Source organism: Melanostigma gelatinosum (genome assembly GCF_949748355.1).
Source record: "Melanostigma gelatinosum genome assembly, chromosome: 12".
NCBI lineage: Eukaryota > Metazoa > Chordata > Actinopteri > Perciformes > Zoarcidae > Melanostigma > Melanostigma gelatinosum.
Genome location: NC_136645.1, coordinates 12,488,795 through 12,509,274, shown reverse-complemented (window position 1 = coordinate 12,509,274; position 20,480 = coordinate 12,488,795). Strand labels below are relative to the sequence as shown.

The 20,480-nt window shown below is 41.9% G+C and overlaps 1 protein-coding gene across 2 annotated transcripts; it reads left to right on the top strand.

Moving 5' to 3' along the window:
• The first annotated feature begins 13,289 nt into the window (after nucleotides 1–13,289).
• On the top strand, nucleotides 13,290–19,620 carry LOC306785405 (uncharacterized protein). 2 transcript variants are annotated; one of them, XM_079279767.1, is made up of 7 exons: nucleotides 13,290–13,435; nucleotides 17,200–17,259; nucleotides 17,489–17,628; nucleotides 17,738–17,969; nucleotides 18,104–18,179; nucleotides 18,279–18,476; nucleotides 19,097–19,620. In XM_079279767.1, exons 2-7 carry the CDS (start codon nucleotides 17,215–17,217, stop codon nucleotides 19,396–19,398), a joined length of 993 nt encoding a protein of 330 aa, XP_079135893.1. In that variant the 5' UTR covers nucleotides 13,290–13,435; nucleotides 17,200–17,214; the 3' UTR covers nucleotides 19,399–19,620. The 2 variants fall into 2 exon arrangements, with proteins under 2 accessions (XP_079135893.1, XP_079135894.1); XM_079279768.1 differs by lacking the exons at nucleotides 13,290–13,435; nucleotides 18,279–18,476 and having other exon boundaries at nucleotides 17,167–17,259.
• The last annotated feature ends 860 nt before the right edge of the window (nucleotides 19,621–20,480 follow it).

The following is a 20,480-nucleotide window of genomic DNA, read 5'->3' as shown; positions in this document are numbered from 1 at the left end:
AAAGTCACGATGATGAATGATCTGAATGTATATGAAATCAGAATCACACCAGCAGTTTTGCTACCTGAGGTGATTGAAGGCTCGTAGCCAGTGTGAGCCCAACACCTCTCTCCCGTTGGCCCTTAGTCCTCTCCGGTGACTCCGGGTCCTCAGTCCTTTCAAAGCCTGAGCCAGTTCAGCCTCATCTCCGTGACCCCAGACCAGCTGGGCCCTCTGCTCCGCATCTTGATCCCCCGCTGACCTGAATAGTCTCTGTAGCTGCCACAGATTCACGTCGCTGAAAATGTTCGCAGAGCCAGCCTTCCTACTCCTCCTCTCAGCCAGCCGCCACAGCGAGGAGGGGCCCGCTCCTAATCATTGTCTTTAACAGCAAATACACACGTTTTATGTCACTCTCACACGGAGCCATCTAAAAAATACATATTACAGGGAGGAACTGAGACAGAGCTCCAGTATTTATCCCACTATGACTACGTCCTCCTCAGTGAACTCATAGAAGGGAACCTCCAGCTTTAGAGGAGCAGGTCCCTTTCTTATCCTTCCTGAAGCATCGTAGTGGGAGCCATGGCACGGACAGTAGTAGCCTCCGAAGTCTCCGGCGTTGGCGATGGGCACACAACCCAGATGGGTGCACACACCGAGGACGATGATCCAGCGGGGGTTAATCACTCTATCCTTGTCATGCTGTGTGTGTTTGTGTGTGCAATCATAATTCCACATGTTTGAAACCCTTTTCCCCTGTAGGCGGTGCTGTCGGAGGCCTTCTGGGCTGCTGGCTGACCAGTGGACAGTTCAAACCGCTGCCTCAGATCATAATGGAGCTCAGTCCTCAGCAGCAGCAGAAGCTTGATGGTATCTTCTGGCCGTGCTGGGAGACATTCAGTGGACAGATTTGGCTCAGCTAACTGCTCGAGTGATGGGCAACGCCACCCTGAAGCAGCAGCTGACGGCGACCCTTCTCGGGTACATCTCCAAGGATCTCCAGGCGCAGGTGCACGACGTGGATTAGTGTCTGTGGAAGAACTGGGATACTCTGACTCAGGGGCCCACATGCTCAGAAGGTCTTTTGAAAAGAATGTGAACTGTTTGTATGACGCTGGAGAGACTCTTTATCAAATATGAAATCACATGTTGTAAATTTGCACAGACGCCATCACAGTCTTGGTTACAGGTTACTGTGAAAACAGCTGAATACCTGGATTCATTTATTATTGGAAGTACACTCATCAGATGAAGGAATTATTTATTCATCAATGGCACTGTTAATCATATAAGAGACAAAGTGGTTCTGTTTGTGATAACGGTTTTATACAAAATGTATAAATACATTTGACACACCACATGAAACATCACACAGGGGAGGAACGATGGAGCTTTCATCCTATCTTCATCCAAGAGCGTGTTCTTTCAATTTGAGAGCATCGCTCATTGAGTCCACGCTCAGATTTGGTACTGTCTTTAGCTTGATCCACTAATTGAGTTTTTATTTTCTAGTTCGTGTTGGTTTTCTAGAGGGGGCCGGGGACACGCTCACCTGGAAGAAAATGTTGTACATTTTAAAGTTAAATGCAGCAGTCTGGTGCACTCTGAGACCAACATAGAACATGAACATAATTCATGCTGAAAGTAACGCAGTTTAAACTGACAAATGCAGGAAGGACAGCTGGCAAGAAATCACTAACTGTCATTCTGTAAATGAACCGATTTATAATATCACTGCTTCATCTATAACGCGATAGATCTGACTATAATAACACGTGTATTCACGTCAATGTTTTACTTTGATGTATTCTTATTCTTTCAGCCGAGACCCCAGCGATGTGAAACTGACTTTTGGGCAAATCAATCAAAAAATATATAAATATAATTCTAAGCAGTAAGGAAGTTTCCTTCCATCACTTAAAATCACCCACACCAAACATTAAAGTAGCCGGAGACTGTAAGACACGACTCAAGAAGCCGACACACGTCAGTGAATGTGTGATGAGAGAATATTTACACATTTATTTTCTATTTACTCCCAAGTCTGTTTGGCACCACTAAGGCTACAGCTGAAAGAACAAGGCTAAAATATTGTCATACACGCCATGAAAACACATCTGCAACACATTCATTTACCATAATACACACATGTACTTATAGTCAGATCTATCGTGCTCTAAATGAAGCAGTGATGTCATAAATCTGTTAATTTACTAATTCACACAGTCTGAGATTTATTGCCAGCTGTCTTTTTTTGCATTTGTCAGTTTAAACTGTGATTATGTAATATTCATCAACGGTGCACGTACCGAGCTCTGATTGGTCAGTGTGTATTTGAAGAAAATTAATTAAATCACACGTTGCTGAGGGAGCAGAGGGGCAGAAAACGGTCTGAAGGCAATTCATTGGTGATATTTTGTCTTCAATAAATAAATGTTGGAAAACAATCACTTGAGTCGTCTCGTTCCATGACCCACAACTGTTACATATGTACCAGATGGAAGGTCACTGAAGATAGGAGTAATGATATACTATTTTATTAGTTTAAGGGGCTTTTGTTACCCACCAAGTTGCAGCGGAACCGGATGTTCCTCGTAGAACCTGTCTGAATGGGCTTTTATCTGTTCACCTTTTCTTCTGGATGGTTCTCCTCTGACTCATCTCCAGAGTCAAAACCACACCCATTAATGCATTGCTGGTGAAATCCAGGCAACTGCCATTACATGTGAGGAGAACTGAGTCAGCACTATCACACTGGATTAGAATTCAGGGTGGACTTAACGGAAACACAGCATCGACTGTCCTGTACAATGGTTGGGAGTACTCGACATTCTCTGGTAAAAGCTTTGGATGGGACATCTTGGCAGGAAATTTGGAATAATGACAATAAGGGTAGAAATTACAACACAATTCAGACATCAGTCAGAGTGAGAAGTGATGGAAGTAAAAGTAGAAAAGAAGATGTTACTTTCAGATTCAGGTTCGGACATACAGGACTCAATGACACATTATACACATCATGAAAAAGACAGAGTGGGATAAATGTGAGATATGCAACTGTAAAGACACTGTAGAACATGTGCTGATAGAGTGGAGGAAGTTCAGGGTGGAAAGAGAAAGACTGAAGAACAGAGTGGTAGATACAGGAAGGGAGTGGAGCATCAAAGGACTGTTAGAGACAGGGGACAAACAAGTTCAGCTTAAAAGGGCTTTATTTAATATTTTGAATGGAACGGGTTAAAAGGCCAGAATATGACTGCAATATGAAGTTTATTTCTAATTGTTTCATTATATTTATAAATGACATTATTATTGTGTTTAAATGATAACTGTCATGAAGTCATGATGTTACACACTCCGGTCCAGTAGGTGGCGCCTTAAACATTGGTTTGTAGTCCGCCATTAAAGTGAAAGAAGAAGAATGAGAAGAAGACGAAGAAGAAGGAGGAGAGGAAGAAGAAGAGGACGAGGACTAATCTCGTGGTAGCCTATAAAGCTATTGAAGTTAGCTTAGCATGCTACCTGGAAACAGACGGACGGGGACGGAAATGACCAACACAGCGCTAGTCAGAGTTTAATGAGAGTAAACGGTGTTTTTAACGGAGTTCGTCTGGAGGACAACTTTCTGTGGTTTAGTGAAAATGTCTAAAGTAGAAATGTTGAGATCTTTAATCAACCAGCGACTAACTGCGGCTGATGAAGAGATATTTGGTCTGTTTGAAAGAACGATAGCAGAGTACGAGGAGGAACTCTCTCGTTCAAAAGAGGCGAATAAGCGACAACGGGAACTTCTGGACGCTGTTCTCAACCCGGAAATCCGGATACAAAGAGCACGTAGGTTCACTTTATTTAACACTGTTCATGCTCCGGCTGATAACTTGTAATGTAGTTTGGAGTGAGACTCTGTTGCAATTCGTCGTTTTCTTCTTCTCCTGATTGAATACCTGCAAACGTGTCGCTTTTCGGCGAAATAAGCAGTTTTGACTCAAAATATATCATCCACGTGAGTGTAACGTTAGATCCGTAGTTTTTATTTGGAGGGGGGGGGGTCAACTGGCCAGCCAGCGTTTCTCAGATTTGAGTGAGACAAGGAGAACATGTGGTGTCGTGATCTTCGCAATAAAACATATTTGATGCGACACGTGTCGAGTCCTGGCCAATCAGCGTTAAGATGTCTACACCGTCTTCATTTCCCTCCGTTAACGTTTAAGTTCCGTTACCGTTCAGACTTGTTGGGTTAAGTTAACGTCCACTGCATGCGGAACTTTGTCAACGGCTAACGCTCATCATTATCAAGATTTAGGAGGAAAAAGCGTAACGTGATGAAACATGAATCACCCTCCGTCTTCCGGTTCAGTCCACGCGGTCACTCGTTAACGTTAAACCGGAACAACGGCGGTTCTGGTTTTTTTTTGTTTAACTCAAAGTAGAATGAGGCGATTTCGTGGTGATAATAACTTGAAACATGAGGCCCAGATACTGATGAGATGAAGAGGATGTTGTGTGTGTAGCGCAGCTTGACGCAGGGCTGAGATGTGAGTGGAGCTGGGCCTGGATAAAGGTGGAGGTCTAAACAGACGTGAAGAGAGAGCAGTACAGCTTCCCGCTGTCAGTGTTTTAAATGCATTGATAAGGCAGGGTATGCTAACTGCAGCCTCTGCTCCAATGAGACGAAGTACAGCAACAAGGGCTCACGTGCCCTCTCATCACACTGTTCACTGTAATGACCACAGCCAGTGTACTTCCGGTCCCAACTGTCCCACGTGCAGTTGCTCCCAAAGGCCCTGAAGTAATGAGAGAGAGCGTTAAGGAGCCTGAACCTTCATGATTTCAATCATCGAACCGGATTGAATGCATATTAATTGTAAATAGAAGATAGGCCACAATTCTAACGGCTTTACAGTAACAGTGGAAGTTAATATTAAGCCATACAGTAACAGGGTAAAATGAAAACGAATCACTTCATTTTGTATAGGCGATGTTCTCGCTACTGTAGAAATATGCGTGCTGTATTTACAGGCATTAAATGTATACATATTGTGAGGAATTTAAGTTTTAAAGCGCTCCTAGCGATGGATATAATGTGTTACAATATGTTTACTTGTAGAAGGTTTAAATTAAAGGGAGAGTTACTGAATTTGTTGAGCACTGTGAGAGAAACCAGAGAATTTATGACACCGCCATGAAGTCAGAGAGAGGGGGATGTTGCTGAAGAGTTTCTGAGCACAGCCTTCAAGAAGGGGGGTGAATTTGTGAAGGAAGTGGCCGACTGAAGTCCAACGGGTTCAGCCAATCGCTGAGCTGATCTATGGGCTAAGGAATGTGTAATATGAGACATTTCAGAGACTTTGGAGGGACAAAGAAACTGTGAATCCCCGGAGATAACCAGACCTCATCTGGACCATGAGGTGGACACACCAGTCTGTCGTGTGGTGCGGATGGGGCCTCTATTTCATGAAATATTACTGCTGATGGTGTAATTCAGTTTGTAACTGCATTTTATTTTGTTAGTATATTAAATTCCTTTTGATTTAAACTTCAACCTGCTGATTCGGCCCTGCTTAATGATGGAAGAAAGAGAGCAGGGGGGGGGGGCTGCCTCTTCTCCTCTGCATGCTTCTTCTCCTCTGGAACAAGGAGGGGGGCTTTTTCCTTTACCTTTTGTTTGAGAAATTTTGAACATAACAGTATTGTGTGTGTGTGTGCTCATTTGCAATAGTGTTGCGTGTGTCATAGAGCAAATGTTTGAATCTCCGGTTGAGGTGCTCCCCGTACAAAGAGGTAGCTCTGACACGCAGGTGGTAGCTTAAAACTTATAACTAGTTGTGTTGTGAATCGGTTAGTCGGTGGGATATTGTGTAGCAACCTGCAGGAACAGCACCTTCCCCATCCCTGAGACTCCAGGACTCCCACACACAATGTGGCCCAACCCTGGCTTGTGTGTGGGTGAAGATAATGCGTCCCTGTGCTGGACAAGTTCAAATAAAGTATAAAGATACAGGGCTCACAAAACACTGAGAGGAGAGGTGCGTATACGGAGCTCTGACTTTGTGTCTGTTGCTAGGGCTACTTAATCAATTCTTGTGTTTTGTGAAACCATAGATCTGTTTTTTATGCTTTGATGCTTGACTTAATAAATTGTTAATACTTGTAGATCGTCTACCGTCTCCCCCCCCCCCCACCTCTTTCACCGCTTATGAGTTTGCAGGTATGCTGATTTGTTCTCTCAGCTTCTAGATGACAGGAGATATTTCAACTTAAAGTACAAGTTTGTTCTCTTTGATAACACCACATGGATTTGGCAGCTTAAAATGGTTCATGTGTTCATGGTCACATAAGTTGATTACATTATTGTATTATCTGGTTCTAGTGATACTCTGGAAGTGTATGTCCAGGAGACGATTTGCTCAATTCTAAAATGTCTTTGTAACCCCTCTGTGTGTGTTTACTGTTTTCCTGCAGACATCCAGCAGCTGTTGTTGGTTAAAGAAGAGGTTCCCTCTGAGCAGCAGGAGTGGAGCTCCAGTCTGGACCAGGAGGACCCAGAGCCCTCACACATTAAAGAAGAACAGGAGGAACTCTGCACCAGTCAGGAAGGAGAGCAGCTTCAAGGTCTGGAGGAGGCTGATGTCAAGTTCTCATTGACTCCTGTGAAGAGTGAAGATGAAGAAGAGGAAGCTCAGTCCTCACAGCTTCATCAAAGACAAACTAAACAGATGGGAACAGAAGCTGATGGAGAAGACTGTGGAGGACCAGAACCAGACAGGAACTTGGATCCAGATAGACATCCAGAACCAGATACTGATGAGAAGACTGGAGAGTCTTCTGACACTGATGAGGGTGGTGATGGGAAGAAGACCAGAGAACCTCAGTCAGGTTTAAACTATGTGAAACCTGATGACGTCCGTGTCAGTGATTCAAGATGTAGCGCTGGTGAAAAACATTTTAGATGCTCCGAGTGTGAGAAAACATTTGGCAAGAGTGGAACTCTGAACAGACACATGAGAACCCACACAGGACAAAAACCATTCAGCTGCTCAGTCTGTAAGAAATCTTTTAACCAGCGTTCAAATTTACAGACACACATGAGAACCCACACAGGAGAAAAACCATTCAGCTGCTCAGTCTGTAAGAAATCTTTTAACCAGAGTTCAACTTTACAGACACACATGAGAACCCACACAGGAGAAAAGCCTTTCAGCTGCTCAGTCTGTAAGAAATCTTTTAACAGGTGTTCAAATTTACAGAACCACATGAGAACCCACACAGGAGAAAAACCTTTCAGCTGCTCAGTCTGTAAGAAATCTTTTAACCAGCGTTCAAATTTACAGACACACATGAGAACCCACACAGGAGAAAAACCTTTCAGCTGCTCAGTCTGTAAGAAATCTTATCGCGAGAGTTCAACTTTACAGATACACATGAGAACCCACACAGGAGAAAAGCCTTTCAGCTGCTCAGTCTGTAAGAAATCTTTTAACAGGTGTTCAAATTTACAGAAACACATGAGAACCCACACAGGAGAAAAACCTTTCAGCTGCTCAGTCTGTAAGAAATCTTTTAACCAGCGTTCACATTTACAGAGCCACATGAGAACCCACACAGGAGAAAAACCTTTCAGCTGCTCAGTCTGTAAGAAATCTTTTAACCAGCGTTCAGATTTACAGAGACACAACACAGGAAAGAAACCTTTCAGCTGCTCAGTTTGCTGTAAGAGATTTGTGCGCAACAGAGATCTAAAGGTACACATGAATACCCACACAGGAAACAATCCCCTTTAGCTGTTCTGGTTGCAGTAAAGTTTCCGTTTGGGATAAAAGCTTTCAGCACGAGTCACCTCTGAAGTTACACATGATTAACCGCGGTTCAACTACACTGATTTGAACTACACGATAGCGTAATTACTAGATGTGACCACTGGAGGGCAGCATTTGTTTCTAACGCAACACGACCAGCTGTCACTCAGCAGTCCTCTCTCCTTTTTCGTTTTTTGCAAAGTGTCATTTCTTAGGGCATCTTTGAGTGAGAAGCAGCTGGAAACGGATGGGGAAAAATAAATGTATAAAGCTCTTCTATTCATCATAAACAGCTAATGAGGTGCCCTAGAGCAAGGCACTTAACAGCCAACTGGTCCAGTGGAGCTGCTGAGTGGTTAAAAGTGGCAGACTGTGGTGCAAGCTGCAGGTCCTGGCTGTGAATGTGCGTAACTGGTTTGTAACGATGCAGGACAACAGTGACAATGAGCAACCAAAAACAACAGGCTGATGAATGCATTACTTAAGACTACAGAACGAGATGTTTATTTTTTTTAACTGCATTTAGCCATTTCAGTCAACATATGCTGAGGCATTTTCATTACTTTGTGAAAATATTTTACAGATTTAAAAAGTCAGTGTTGTAACTTCATTAAAAAAACAAGACAAACAATCCAAAGACTCACTTCTTTATTACCACATATTTAAAAATGACACTAACAGTATGAACAAAAATCTTCCAGAAGTCTGATAACATACAGCCTTTTCATAGGAAAAGTAGGTTTTCACACCATGAACATTTTAACACGAGAACATTACTTTTTCAAGTCGACAGCGAGGGTCTATTTGTTATTTTTGGTCTCTTTTAACCGCCAGACACTTCACTTTCAATGTCTATAAACCAGTGAGTGTCAGAGATTACCTTTACATGTTGAAGCCTTAAGTTAACATCTCTGAATGTGCAGTAAATGGACATGTATTTCTACATCTCATGTCACCTCACATTGCTCCCATTGTACCCGATTATACGGTTGCGTAACATACCACACAGATACAGGGACAGACAGTAGCTGGTAGAATGGTTGATAACTTCATCCATAGTGCAGGCATACATATCAGAACATCAGTTCTTTCAGCATAATAGGTCAGAGGAAGATGAGGCCATTTCTAAAGTGACTTTTTGCCTCATTAATCTTATTCACTTTCTGATTTACACCACTGAACTACAATACTTAAAGCAACAGTGTGTAGCATTTATAGGAATCTATTGGCAGAAATGGATTATAATACGAATAAGAATGTTTTCTTAAAAGTGTGTAATAATCAACCGAAAATTGAAAAGAATCTCTGTGTTTTTGCTACCTTAAAATGAGCTGTTTTTTAATCTAAATCGGGGGTTGGGTCGTCTTCACAGTGTACGCCATGTTTGTACAGGAGCCCAGAAGGGACAAAGCAAACACTGGCGCTGATAGGGCCATTCACATTTTCACATTGGCCACCGTAGTTTTCCTATTCTCTTAGCACACGGGAGACGTTTCCATTGGTCGCAATCTGCAACCTCACCGCTAGATGTCCCCAAATCCTTCACACCCCACCTTTGAAAGTCACGTCACTGTCCATACTTATCAGTGTGCATGATTAGAGCGAGTGGTGGGATGACGTTATGCAAACACATAAGGCAGTTCATGGGAAGGTAACCACAACATAGAGGTGTGAGATAACCCTATGGAGGTGTGTCGGCGTGTCTCTGGACTGCTGTGTGCTCCTCCGGCCTCAGACACACTCTCCTCCCCGGGATCCTTCCCCTGGCTGCTTGGCGAGCTCTCTCCGATCCTGAACATAAATGTTGTTGAAAACAATATGGATGCCACATAATATTTAAAAAAGTCACGATGATGAATGATCTGAATGTATATGAAATCAGAATCACACCAGCAGTTTTGCTACCTGAGGTGATTGAAGGCTCGTAGCCAGTGTGAGCCCAACACCTCTCTCCCGTTGGCCCTTAGTCCTCTCCGGTGACTCCGGGTCCTCAGTCCTTTCAAAGCCTGAGCCAGTTCAGCCTCATCTCCGTGACCCCAGACCAGCTGGGCCCTCTGCTCCGCATCTTGATCCCCCGCTGACCTGAATAGTCTCTGTAGCTGCCACAGATTCACGTCGCTGAAAATGTTCGCAGAGCCAGCCTTCCTACTCCTCCTCTCAGCCAGCCGCCACAGCGAGGAGGGGCCCGCTCCTAATCATTGTCTTTAACAGCAAATACACACGTTTTATGTCACTCTCACACGGAGCCATCTAAAAAATACATATTACAGGGAGGAACTGAGACAGAGCTCCAGTATTTATCCCACTATGACTACGTCCTCCTCAGTGAACTCATAGAAGGGAACCTCCAGCTTTAGAGGAGCAGGTCCCTTTCTTATCCTTCCTGAAGCATCGTAGTGGGAGCCATGGCACGGACAGTAGTAGCCTCCGAAGTCTCCGGCGTTGGCGATGGGCACACAACCCAGATGGGTGCACACACCGAGGACGATGATCCAGCGGGGGTTAATCACTCTATCCTTGTCATGCTGTGTGTGTTTGTGTGTGCAATCATAATTCCACATGTTTGAAACCCTTTTCCCCTGTAGGCGGTGCTGTCGGAGGCCTTCTGGGCTGCTGGCTGACCAGTGGACAGTTCAAACCGCTGCCTCAGATCATAATGGAGCTCAGTCCTCAGCAGCAGCAGAAGCTTGATGGTATCTTCTGGCCGTGCTGGGAGACATTCAGTGGACAGATTTGGCTCAGCTAACTGCTCGAGTGATGGGCAACGCCACCCTGAAGCAGCAGCTGACGGCGACCCTTCTCGGGTACATCTCCAAGGATCTCCAGGCGCAGGTGCACGACGTGGATTAGTGTCTGTGGAAGAACTGGGATACTCTGACTCAGGGGCCCACATGCTCAGAAGGTCTTTTGAAAAGAATGTGAACTGTTTGTATGACGCTGGAGAGACTCTTTATCAAATATGAAATCACATGTTGTAAATTTGCACAGACGCCATCACAGTCTTGGTTACAGGTTACTGTGAAAACAGCTGAATACCTGGATTCATTTATTATTGGAAGTACACTCATCAGATGAAGGAATTATTTATTCATCAATGGCACTGTTAATCATATAAGAGACAAAGTGGTTCTGTTTGTGATAACGGTTTTATACAAAATGTATAAATACATTTGACACACCACATGAAACATCACACAGGGGAGGAACGATGGAGCTTTCATCCTATCTTCATCCAAGAGCGTGTTCTTTCAATTTGAGAGCATCGCTCATTGAGTCCACGCTCAGATTTGGTACTGTCTTTAGCTTGATCCACTAATTGAGTTTTTATTTTCTAGTTCGTGTTGGTTTTCTAGAGGGGGCCGGGGACACGCTCACCTGGAAGAAAATGTTGTACATTTTAAAGTTAAATGCAGCAGTCTGGTGCACTCTGAGACCAACATAGAACATGAACATAATTCATGCTGAAAGTAACGCAGTTTAAACTGACAAATGCAGGAAGGACAGCTGGCAAGAAATCACTAACTGTCATTCTGTAAATGAACCGATTTATAATATCACTGCTTCATCTATAACGCGATAGATCTGACTATAATAACACGTGTATTCACGTCAATGTTTTACTTTGATGTATTCTTATTCTTTCAGCCGAGACCCCAGCGATGTGAAACTGACTTTTGGGCAAATCAATCAAAAAATATATAAATATAATTCTAAGCAGTAAGGAAGTTTCCTTCCATCACTTAAAATCACCCACACCAAACATTAAAGTAGCCGGAGACTGTAAGACACGACTCAAGAAGCCGACACACGTCAGTGAATGTGTGATGAGAGAATATTTACACATTTATTTTCTATTTACTCCCAAGTCTGTTTGGCACCACTAAGGCTACAGCTGAAAGAACAAGGCTAAAATATTGTCATACACGCCATGAAAACACATCTGCAACACATTCATTTACCATAATACACACATGTACTTATAGTCAGATCTATCGTGCTCTAAATGAAGCAGTGATGTCATAAATCTGTTAATTTACTAATTCACACAGTCTGAGATTTATTGCCAGCTGTCTTTTTTTGCATTTGTCAGTTTAAACTGTGATTATGTAATATTCATCAACGGTGCACGTACCGAGCTCTGATTGGTCAGTGTGTATTTGAAGAAAATTAATTAAATCACACGTTGCTGAGGGAGCAGAGGGGCAGAAAACGGTCTGAAGGCAATTCATTGGTGATATTTTGTCTTCAATAAATAAATGTTGGAAAACAATCACTTGAGTCGTCTCGTTCCATGACCCACAACTGTTACATATGTACCAGATGGAAGGTCACTGAAGATAGGAGTAATGATATACTATTTTATTAGTTTAAGGGGCTTTTGTTACCCACCAAGTTGCAGCGGAACCGGATGTTCCTCGTAGAACCTGTCTGAATGGGCTTTTATCTGTTCACCTTTTCTTCTGGATGGTTCTCCTCTGACTCATCTCCAGAGTCAAAACCACACCCATTAATGCATTGCTGGTGAAATCCAGGCAACTGCCATTACATGTGAGGAGAACTGAGTCAGCACTATCACACTGGATTAGAATTCAGGGTGGACTTAACGGAAACACAGCATCGACTGTCCTGTACAATGGTTGGGAGTACTCGACATTCTCTGGTAAAAGCTTTGGATGGGACATCTTGGCAGGAAATTTGGAATAATGACAATAAGGGTAGAAATTACAACACAATTCAGACATCAGTCAGAGTGAGAAGTGATGGAAGTAAAAGTAGAAAAGAAGATGTTACTTTCAGATTCAGGTTCGGACATACAGGACTCAATGACACATTATACACATCATGAAAAAGACAGAGTGGGATAAATGTGAGATATGCAACTGTAAAGACACTGTAGAACATGTGCTGATAGAGTGGAGGAAGTTCAGGGTGGAAAGAGAAAGACTGAAGAACAGAGTGGTAGATACAGGAAGGGAGTGGAGCATCAAAGGACTGTTAGAGACAGGGGACAAACAAGTTCAGCTTAAAAGGGCTTTATTTAATATTTTGAATGGAACGGGTTAAAAGGCCAGAATATGACTGCAATATGAAGTTTATTTCTAATTGTTTCATTATATTTATAAATGACATTATTATTGTGTTTAAATGATAACTGTCATGAAGTCATGATGTTACACACTCCGGTCCAGTAGGTGGCGCCTTAAACATTGGTTTGTAGTCCGCCATTAAAGTGAAAGAAGAAGAATGAGAAGAAGACGAAGAAGAAGGAGGAGAGGAAGAAGAAGAGGACGAGGACTAATCTCGTGGTAGCCTATAAAGCTATTGAAGTTAGCTTAGCATGCTACCTGGAAACAGACGGACGGGGACGGAAATGACCAACACAGCGCTAGTCAGAGTTTAATGAGAGTAAACGGTGTTTTTAACGGAGTTCGTCTGGAGGACAACTTTCTGTGGTTTAGTGAAAATGTCTAAAGTAGAAATGTTGAGATCTTTAATCAACCAGCGACTAACTGCGGCTGATGAAGAGATATTTGGTCTGTTTGAAAGAACGATAGCAGAGTACGAGGAGGAACTCTCTCGTTCAAAAGAGGCGAATAAGCGACAACGGGAACTTCTGGACGCTGTTCTCAACCCGGAAATCCGGATACAAAGAGCACGTAGGTTCACTTTATTTAACACTGTTCATGCTCCGGCTGATAACTTGTAATGTAGTTTGGAGTGAGACTCTGTTGCAATTCGTCGTTTTCTTCTTCTCCTGATTGAATACCTGCAAACGTGTCGCTTTTCGGCGAAATAAGCAGTTTTGACTCAAAATATATCATCCACATGAGTGTAACGTTAGATCCGTAGTTTTTATTTGTTTGGGGGGGGGGGGGGGGGGGTGGTCAACTGGCCAGCCAGCGTTTCTCAGATTTGAGTGAGACAAGGAGAACATGTGATGTCGTGATCTTCGCAATAAAACATATTTGATGCGACACGTGTCGAGTCCTGGCCAATCAGCGTTAAGATGTCTACACCGTCTTCATTTCCCTCCGTTAACGTTTAAGTTCCGTTACCGTTCAGACTTGTTGGGTTAAGTTAACGTCCACTGCATGCGGAACTTTGTCAACGGCTAACGCTCATCATTATCAAGATTTAGGAGGAAAAAGCGTAACGTGATGAAACATGAATCACCCTCCGTGTTCCGGTTCAGTCCACGCGGTCACTCGTTAACGTTAAACCGGAACAACGGCGGTTCTGGTTTTTTTTGTTTAACTCAAAGTAGAATGAGGCGATTTCGTGGTGATAATAACTTGAAACATGAGGCCCAGATACTGATGAGATGAAGAGGATGTTGTGTGTGTAGCGCAGCTTGACGCAGGGCTGAGATGTGAGTGGAGCTGGGCCTGGATAAAGGTGGAGGTCTAAACAGACGTGAAGAGAGAGCAGTACAGCTTCCCGCTGTCAGTGTTTTAAATGCATTGATAAGGCAGGGTATGCTAACTGCAGCCTCTGCTCCAATGAGACGAAGTACAGCAACAAGGGCTCACGTGCCCTCTCATCACACTGTTCACTGTAATGACCACAGCCAGTGTACTTCCGGTCCCAACTGTCCCACGTGCAGTTGCTCCCAAAGGCCCTGAAGTAATGAGAGAGAGCGTTAAGGAGCCTGAACCTTCATGATTTCAATCATCGAACCGGATTGAATGCATATTAATTGTAAATAGAAGATAGGCCACAATTCTAACGGCTTTACAGTAACAGTGGAAGTTAATATTAAGCCATACAGTAACAGGGTTAAATGAAAACGAATCACTTCATTTTGTATGGAGTGGTCTCGTGTGACGTCACAGTTTAGCTGTCGGCCATGTTGGAGTACACACAAAGCCACTGGCATGCACGGCTGAGTCGCATAACCTATCGGTGGTGAACTTTTGTGCTGTCTTTGGTTGTGGCAGCAGAGCTGATAGAGACAAGAAATCATTCTTTGGTTTGCCAGCGGTCATTACACATCAAGGAAATGACACGAAGGAGCTATCCAAGCGACGTCGCGAGAAATGGCTGTCACGCATCTCTCGAGATATAAAGGAATGGAATTTGGCGTACACTAGAGTATGTGCGGATCACTTTATAAGTGGTCAGTGATTTTATTTACTAATTCGTTTGTGAACAGTATTTAATAAAGGAAATATAAATTAAACTTTTACATGAGAAGGTTACCGAAGCTTCATCGGCCCGTGACAGCAGTCGGTGCCAGAGACGTGTCGAGCGTGTACAACAGCGAAACACAGAGATGCAGCCTCAGCATTGCTTGATATGAGTTTAACGTCGGATCATATATATATGTATATATATATATATATATATATATATATATATATATATATATATATATATATATATATATATATATATATATATATATATATATATATATATATGTGTGTGTGTGGGGGGGGGGTGAAGTTAGGAGTTAGTTGAAAGTGAATTCCTACACACACGCACACAATGACGTGCATGTACAATGTAAACAAACACACGTGTCTGTTTGCGCTGAGTAAACATTGAATATTGCTAAATATCGGACCAGATCTGTATATATTTACTCTCCCAATGACGAGATGAGAATTCCCGACGACCGTTGCTTTGACGTCTCAGACCCATCCACTGACAAACTGATTATAAGCGTCGAGCCCTTTGTAGCACTCCAGCTCGTCTTTCGTGTGAGGACTGGGGGTGTTCACGAGATACGTGTAGATGTTGGCGTAGTTTACCGATGTAAGATAAGTAGGATCGGCACTGAAACGATCTGCACTCATCGTATAGGGATCCAAGTTACCAATAACCTTCAATTTGGCCAGGTAGCGAACCTTTGATGCACTATCCAGTGATTCAAAGTATGGTATTTTCGCCGCACTTCCTTGTTTACGCGCCGCCATGTAGGATCTGTATGTACTCCAACATGGCCGACCGACCTCGTAACTAAGGAGATCGTGACGTCGGTGAGACCACTCCATAGGCGATGGTTCTCGCTACTGTAGAAATATGCTTGCTGTATTTACAGGCATTAAATGTATACATATTGTGAGGAATTTAAGTTTTAAAGCGCTCCTAGCGATGGATATAATGTGTTACAATATGTTTACTTTTAGAAGGTTTAAACTAAAGGGAGAGTTACTGAATTTGTTGAGCACTGTGAGAGAAACCAGAGAATTTATGACACCGCCATGAAGTCAGAGAGAGGGGGATGTTGCTGAAGAGTTTCTGAGCACAGCCTTCAAGAAGGGGGGTGAATTGGTGAAGGAAGTGGCCGACTGAAGTCCGACGGGTTCAGCCAATCACTGAGCTGATCGATGGGCTAAGGAATGTGTAATATGAGACATTTCAGAGACTTTGGAGGGACAAAGAAACTGAATCCCCGGAGATAACCAGACCTCATCTGGACCATGAGGCGGACACACCAGTCTGTCGTGTGGTGTGGATGGGGCCTCTATTTCATGAAATATTACTGCTGATCGTGTAATTCAGTTTGTAACTGCATTTTCTTTTGTTAGTATATTAAATTCCTTTTGATTTAAACTTCAACCAGCTGATTCGGCCCTGCTTAATGATGGAAGAAAGAGAGCAGGGCGGGGGGAGCTGCCTCTTCTCCTCTGCATGCTTCTTCTCCTCTGGAACAAGGAGGGGGGCTTTTTCCTTCACCTTTTGTTTGAGACATTTTGAACATAACAGTATTATGTGTGTGTGTTATGGAGCTAAATCCAGGTCCAAAGTTTCGTTCACTTGAAAAAAAAATGTGAACCTGAAAGTCCAAAAATACAGCAATGTATTCAAAATAAAAATAAGTGAATGAAAAGTTTTTTTGGGTTGAATATAATTTTGATTCAGTTCTGGAATTTTTTCGAATACATTTTTTTTTTTCAGTTTTCACATTCATATATATTTTGATATTTGAGTTCTTATATTTTTCAGTTTCAGATTTTATATTTTCAGATTCAAATCTTTTTTTTTTGTGTTTCAAATCTTTTTTTCACGTTCAGGTTTTTTTTTTTCAGTTCAGGTTTTTTTTTTTCAGTTCAGGTCGTTTTTTTCAGTTCAGACTTTTGACCCAGATCTAACGTGGGGGGCGTGGTATCAACTGAGAGGGGCGTGTCATGAGTGACAGCATAACAACGAGGGCTGAGGAGTTCCTCAACCACGTTGCCTTCAGGTAACGTGGGCACCGCGAGAATTATGATTCAACACTTTCTATTCACCATATTCACGTGATTGAAAGTTTTAAAAAATGACGCTAGTGCCAAAATTCTGTTTAGCAAGCTGTTTTAGCCTCTACTTGGGACGAATCACAGTAAAAGAGCAATAAACTATGCCATATTGGGCCGTTCAACTACCACACTTAATGTCTGACGTTTCGCACTCCCACACACCACTGTGAACGCAGCGTAGTGTCCTTGTGATGGCGTCCGCTCCACCTGGACCGCCTGCTGGCGCCAGCGCGCAGGTAAGAAATCGAATTCATTTTTTTATAGATACTAGAAATTATCCTAAATATTATAATGATGATTGTAAGATAGCGTCATACATAAAGGGAGAAGATTTATTTAAGTGGGGATTTCGCCAAAGCTAGAAATTAAGCAAATAGCTTAATGCTGTTAGCTTGTGTTTGTGAATTGTTCCCTCCATACACTGACCAGCTCAAGTCCTTCAATGTGTGTTGTCTTTCGTAACAGAATGTCGACTATAATTCGACAGTGGCTGCAGCTGCACAGAGCCTTATAAATGTGCTCGCACAGAACCTCTCTCAGGGACAGCAAGAGCAAGGAAGAACGCAGCAAGAGCCATCATCTTCTGTAGAACAGGACATGGCCAGGTTTTAGTTTTTATGGAATTTCATTTTTCATGTTAATTTAATGGTAGTTTGACAAGTTCATATGTATATTCATCATATTTTAATCAAATTGTTTTTTTTAATCATGTAGATCTTTCCCTGGGTTTTTCACAAGAAAAGGTAACCGTGGAAAGCGAATGATGCAGAGTCTAAAGACCTGTGGCACAGCATCCACAAAGACCTGGAGGCCTTTTAGTTTCTATGCATACCTGTTGAACATTAATGCAGAGACAACCCCAACCTCCTCTGAAGAGTTTGACCTTGCCCAGGCAGGACTTGGAAAAAGACATCTCAACATGTACAGGGATATGGGCCATGAAGAGGTATTTCATAAAGAAAACGTACTAGTTACAAATTGCACAATTGTTTATATTTGAAACATGCAACTTCATCCTCGTGTTTGGCTTTTCTTCAAGCATGTAGACATCACTTAGTCCCTATGTTATTGTTCTTTTAGTTCTTCAGACTACTACAAGATGAGTATCCTAAGATGCAGGGGCTGACAGGAGGATGGCTACTCTACAAGGCTGCAGGTAGAGAAAACTTGTTATATAAATTCCATTGTAATACATTGCCATTCAAATAAGTAGCCCAAACAAACACAACTGATCTAAACAATGTTGCATTTACAGGTGGGCAGGGTAAAAGGAGACTGATAATGATTCCTCCTGATTCTCATGGCTACACTGGGACCCTAATTCGCAGTGTTACAGGGTCAGGGAGAAACACCCTGTTTATTGTGCCTCTGCAACATGAGTTTGATGTAAATCCATTACCTCCAGATGCCATTGAATTCAAGTATGCCAAAAGCACAATGCCAAACGTGCAAAGTGAGTTTCCCTTTGCAGATTTTGGCCCTCCATGTTCAAGAGTTAGTTTAGTTCATTTTAGTAATGTGTATTGATAATCTAAATCTGCAAAGTAACCAGTAACTAAAGCTCTCAATGAATGTTGTGGAGTAAAACGTACAAGATTTCCCTCTGAAATAGTTGAGTAGAAGTATAAAGTAGCATGGAATGCAAATACTGAAGTAAAGTACAAGTACTTTTAAATAGTACTTAAGTGAAGTTAGTAAATGAAATTAGTTACACTCCACAACTGCATAGACATTATACATACAAATGAGAATTGTTTTTCCTAAACCTCTAGTTCTTAATGAGAACTTTTACAAAGGCCAATCTATATCTCCATTCTATGTAAAAAGACTTAATGTTAACACAGAATGCCATTTATAACCATTGTGGTAGGCCGAAATAGTCGAATATCTCTAAACCTCAGGAAATCACACACATTTGATTACATTTGTTTTGGATCAGCTGTTCTTCTGTGACCGAGAGTACCTCTGTTTATTTCACTTCTTTAAATCTAAAGACCTGCATTGCAGTAAAAAAGGAAAACTACATTTTAAACTGTCGCATAACTTTATTTTTTTCTTCTCTTTGCTTCATAGCTGAAGATCATGAAGAGGACGAAGACGGCCCACGGTCCATCACACCTGCAAGGTTTCTGCAGTGGATCACGGGCCAAGGTTACATCCCACTTCTCCCATCCGAGAAGAAGGATTTTGCTGTGATGCTCAGATTTAACCACGACTGCAGTGCAGACTTTGGGCATCACAGCATCTGTTACCCTGTCGTCTCAGCATGTACAAAGACAATTGCACTACCCGTACGACATATGAGGTCATATGTCGAGTTCAAAAAGGTTATGATGGAGGCTTTTCATCTCGGGCAGGAATTTCACAATGTGTAGACAATTGTCTCTCTCTACCCTCCATTTTTTTTTTTTTTGCCTCCGTTCATGTTTAGCAAAAACTGCTGTTTTAATACTCTCATGTTCTGAGAAAAGAAAAGTATTTAATTGTAATATTTAAAAATACTTGTTTTGAAAAATGAGTTCCGTACACACAAAAATTGTGTTGACTGTTTATAAAAGAGAACAAAATGTTAAGGTTTGGAATTAAAAAAAGATTTTATACGATTTATTCTTCTTTTTCTTTTTACATGTGGCTTCACTGTTGCCAGTCACAACAAATACAAATTTAAAACACATTCATTGTATACTTGTTGGTGTTAAAGGGGTAAAACCCTTGAAACACAACGTTTGCATTTATGATACATGAGTTAGTACACAGTTCAATACAGCTAAATAAATGTCTCGGCGTAGGACTCAGATGGTCTAGCAACATCAATAGCGGCCCTAAGGCGTGCCATATCCTCCTCACATAGGGGACATGCAATGGGTGGAAGAATCACTCCAGAACTGGTCACATTTTGCTCACTGGCACTGTTGAAATCAAGATCTGCATCCTCGATTTCCTTCATCAAGAAAAAAAAGGCAGATTTATTAATTAAACATTTGTCACATAGAAATCTGAGGACATAAAGTAAAACTATAAAGGTAAGCAGATTTTAAATAGATCAACATGTGAACATAACTGATGCAAGTATCAACATAGTATCATTTAATTAGTTTTAATGTGAACAAAGAGATACAAGCCCTGATCAGCATTTGAACACATTTTTGTTCTGTTATCTCTTTCATTAATTTGACGTTGGTGATTGAAAAAAACTTTGACACATCTGTTATTAAGCAATATTCAATTTTCTTACCCCAAATTATAATTGGTAGTGTAATCTAAAGTAAACTAAATTCAGTTGTACCTAGATGTTTTTTCATGGTATAAGTTTTGAGGGCTTCCTTTACAGTGTTGAAAAGCTGTTTTATGCACAATGCTTGTGTCTAAAATAAATTCAAGGAAATGGTGTGAGCTTTGCTATTCTATGAAGTAGAAACACTGGTCAAAACTATAGATGTATAATACTATGTTTGCT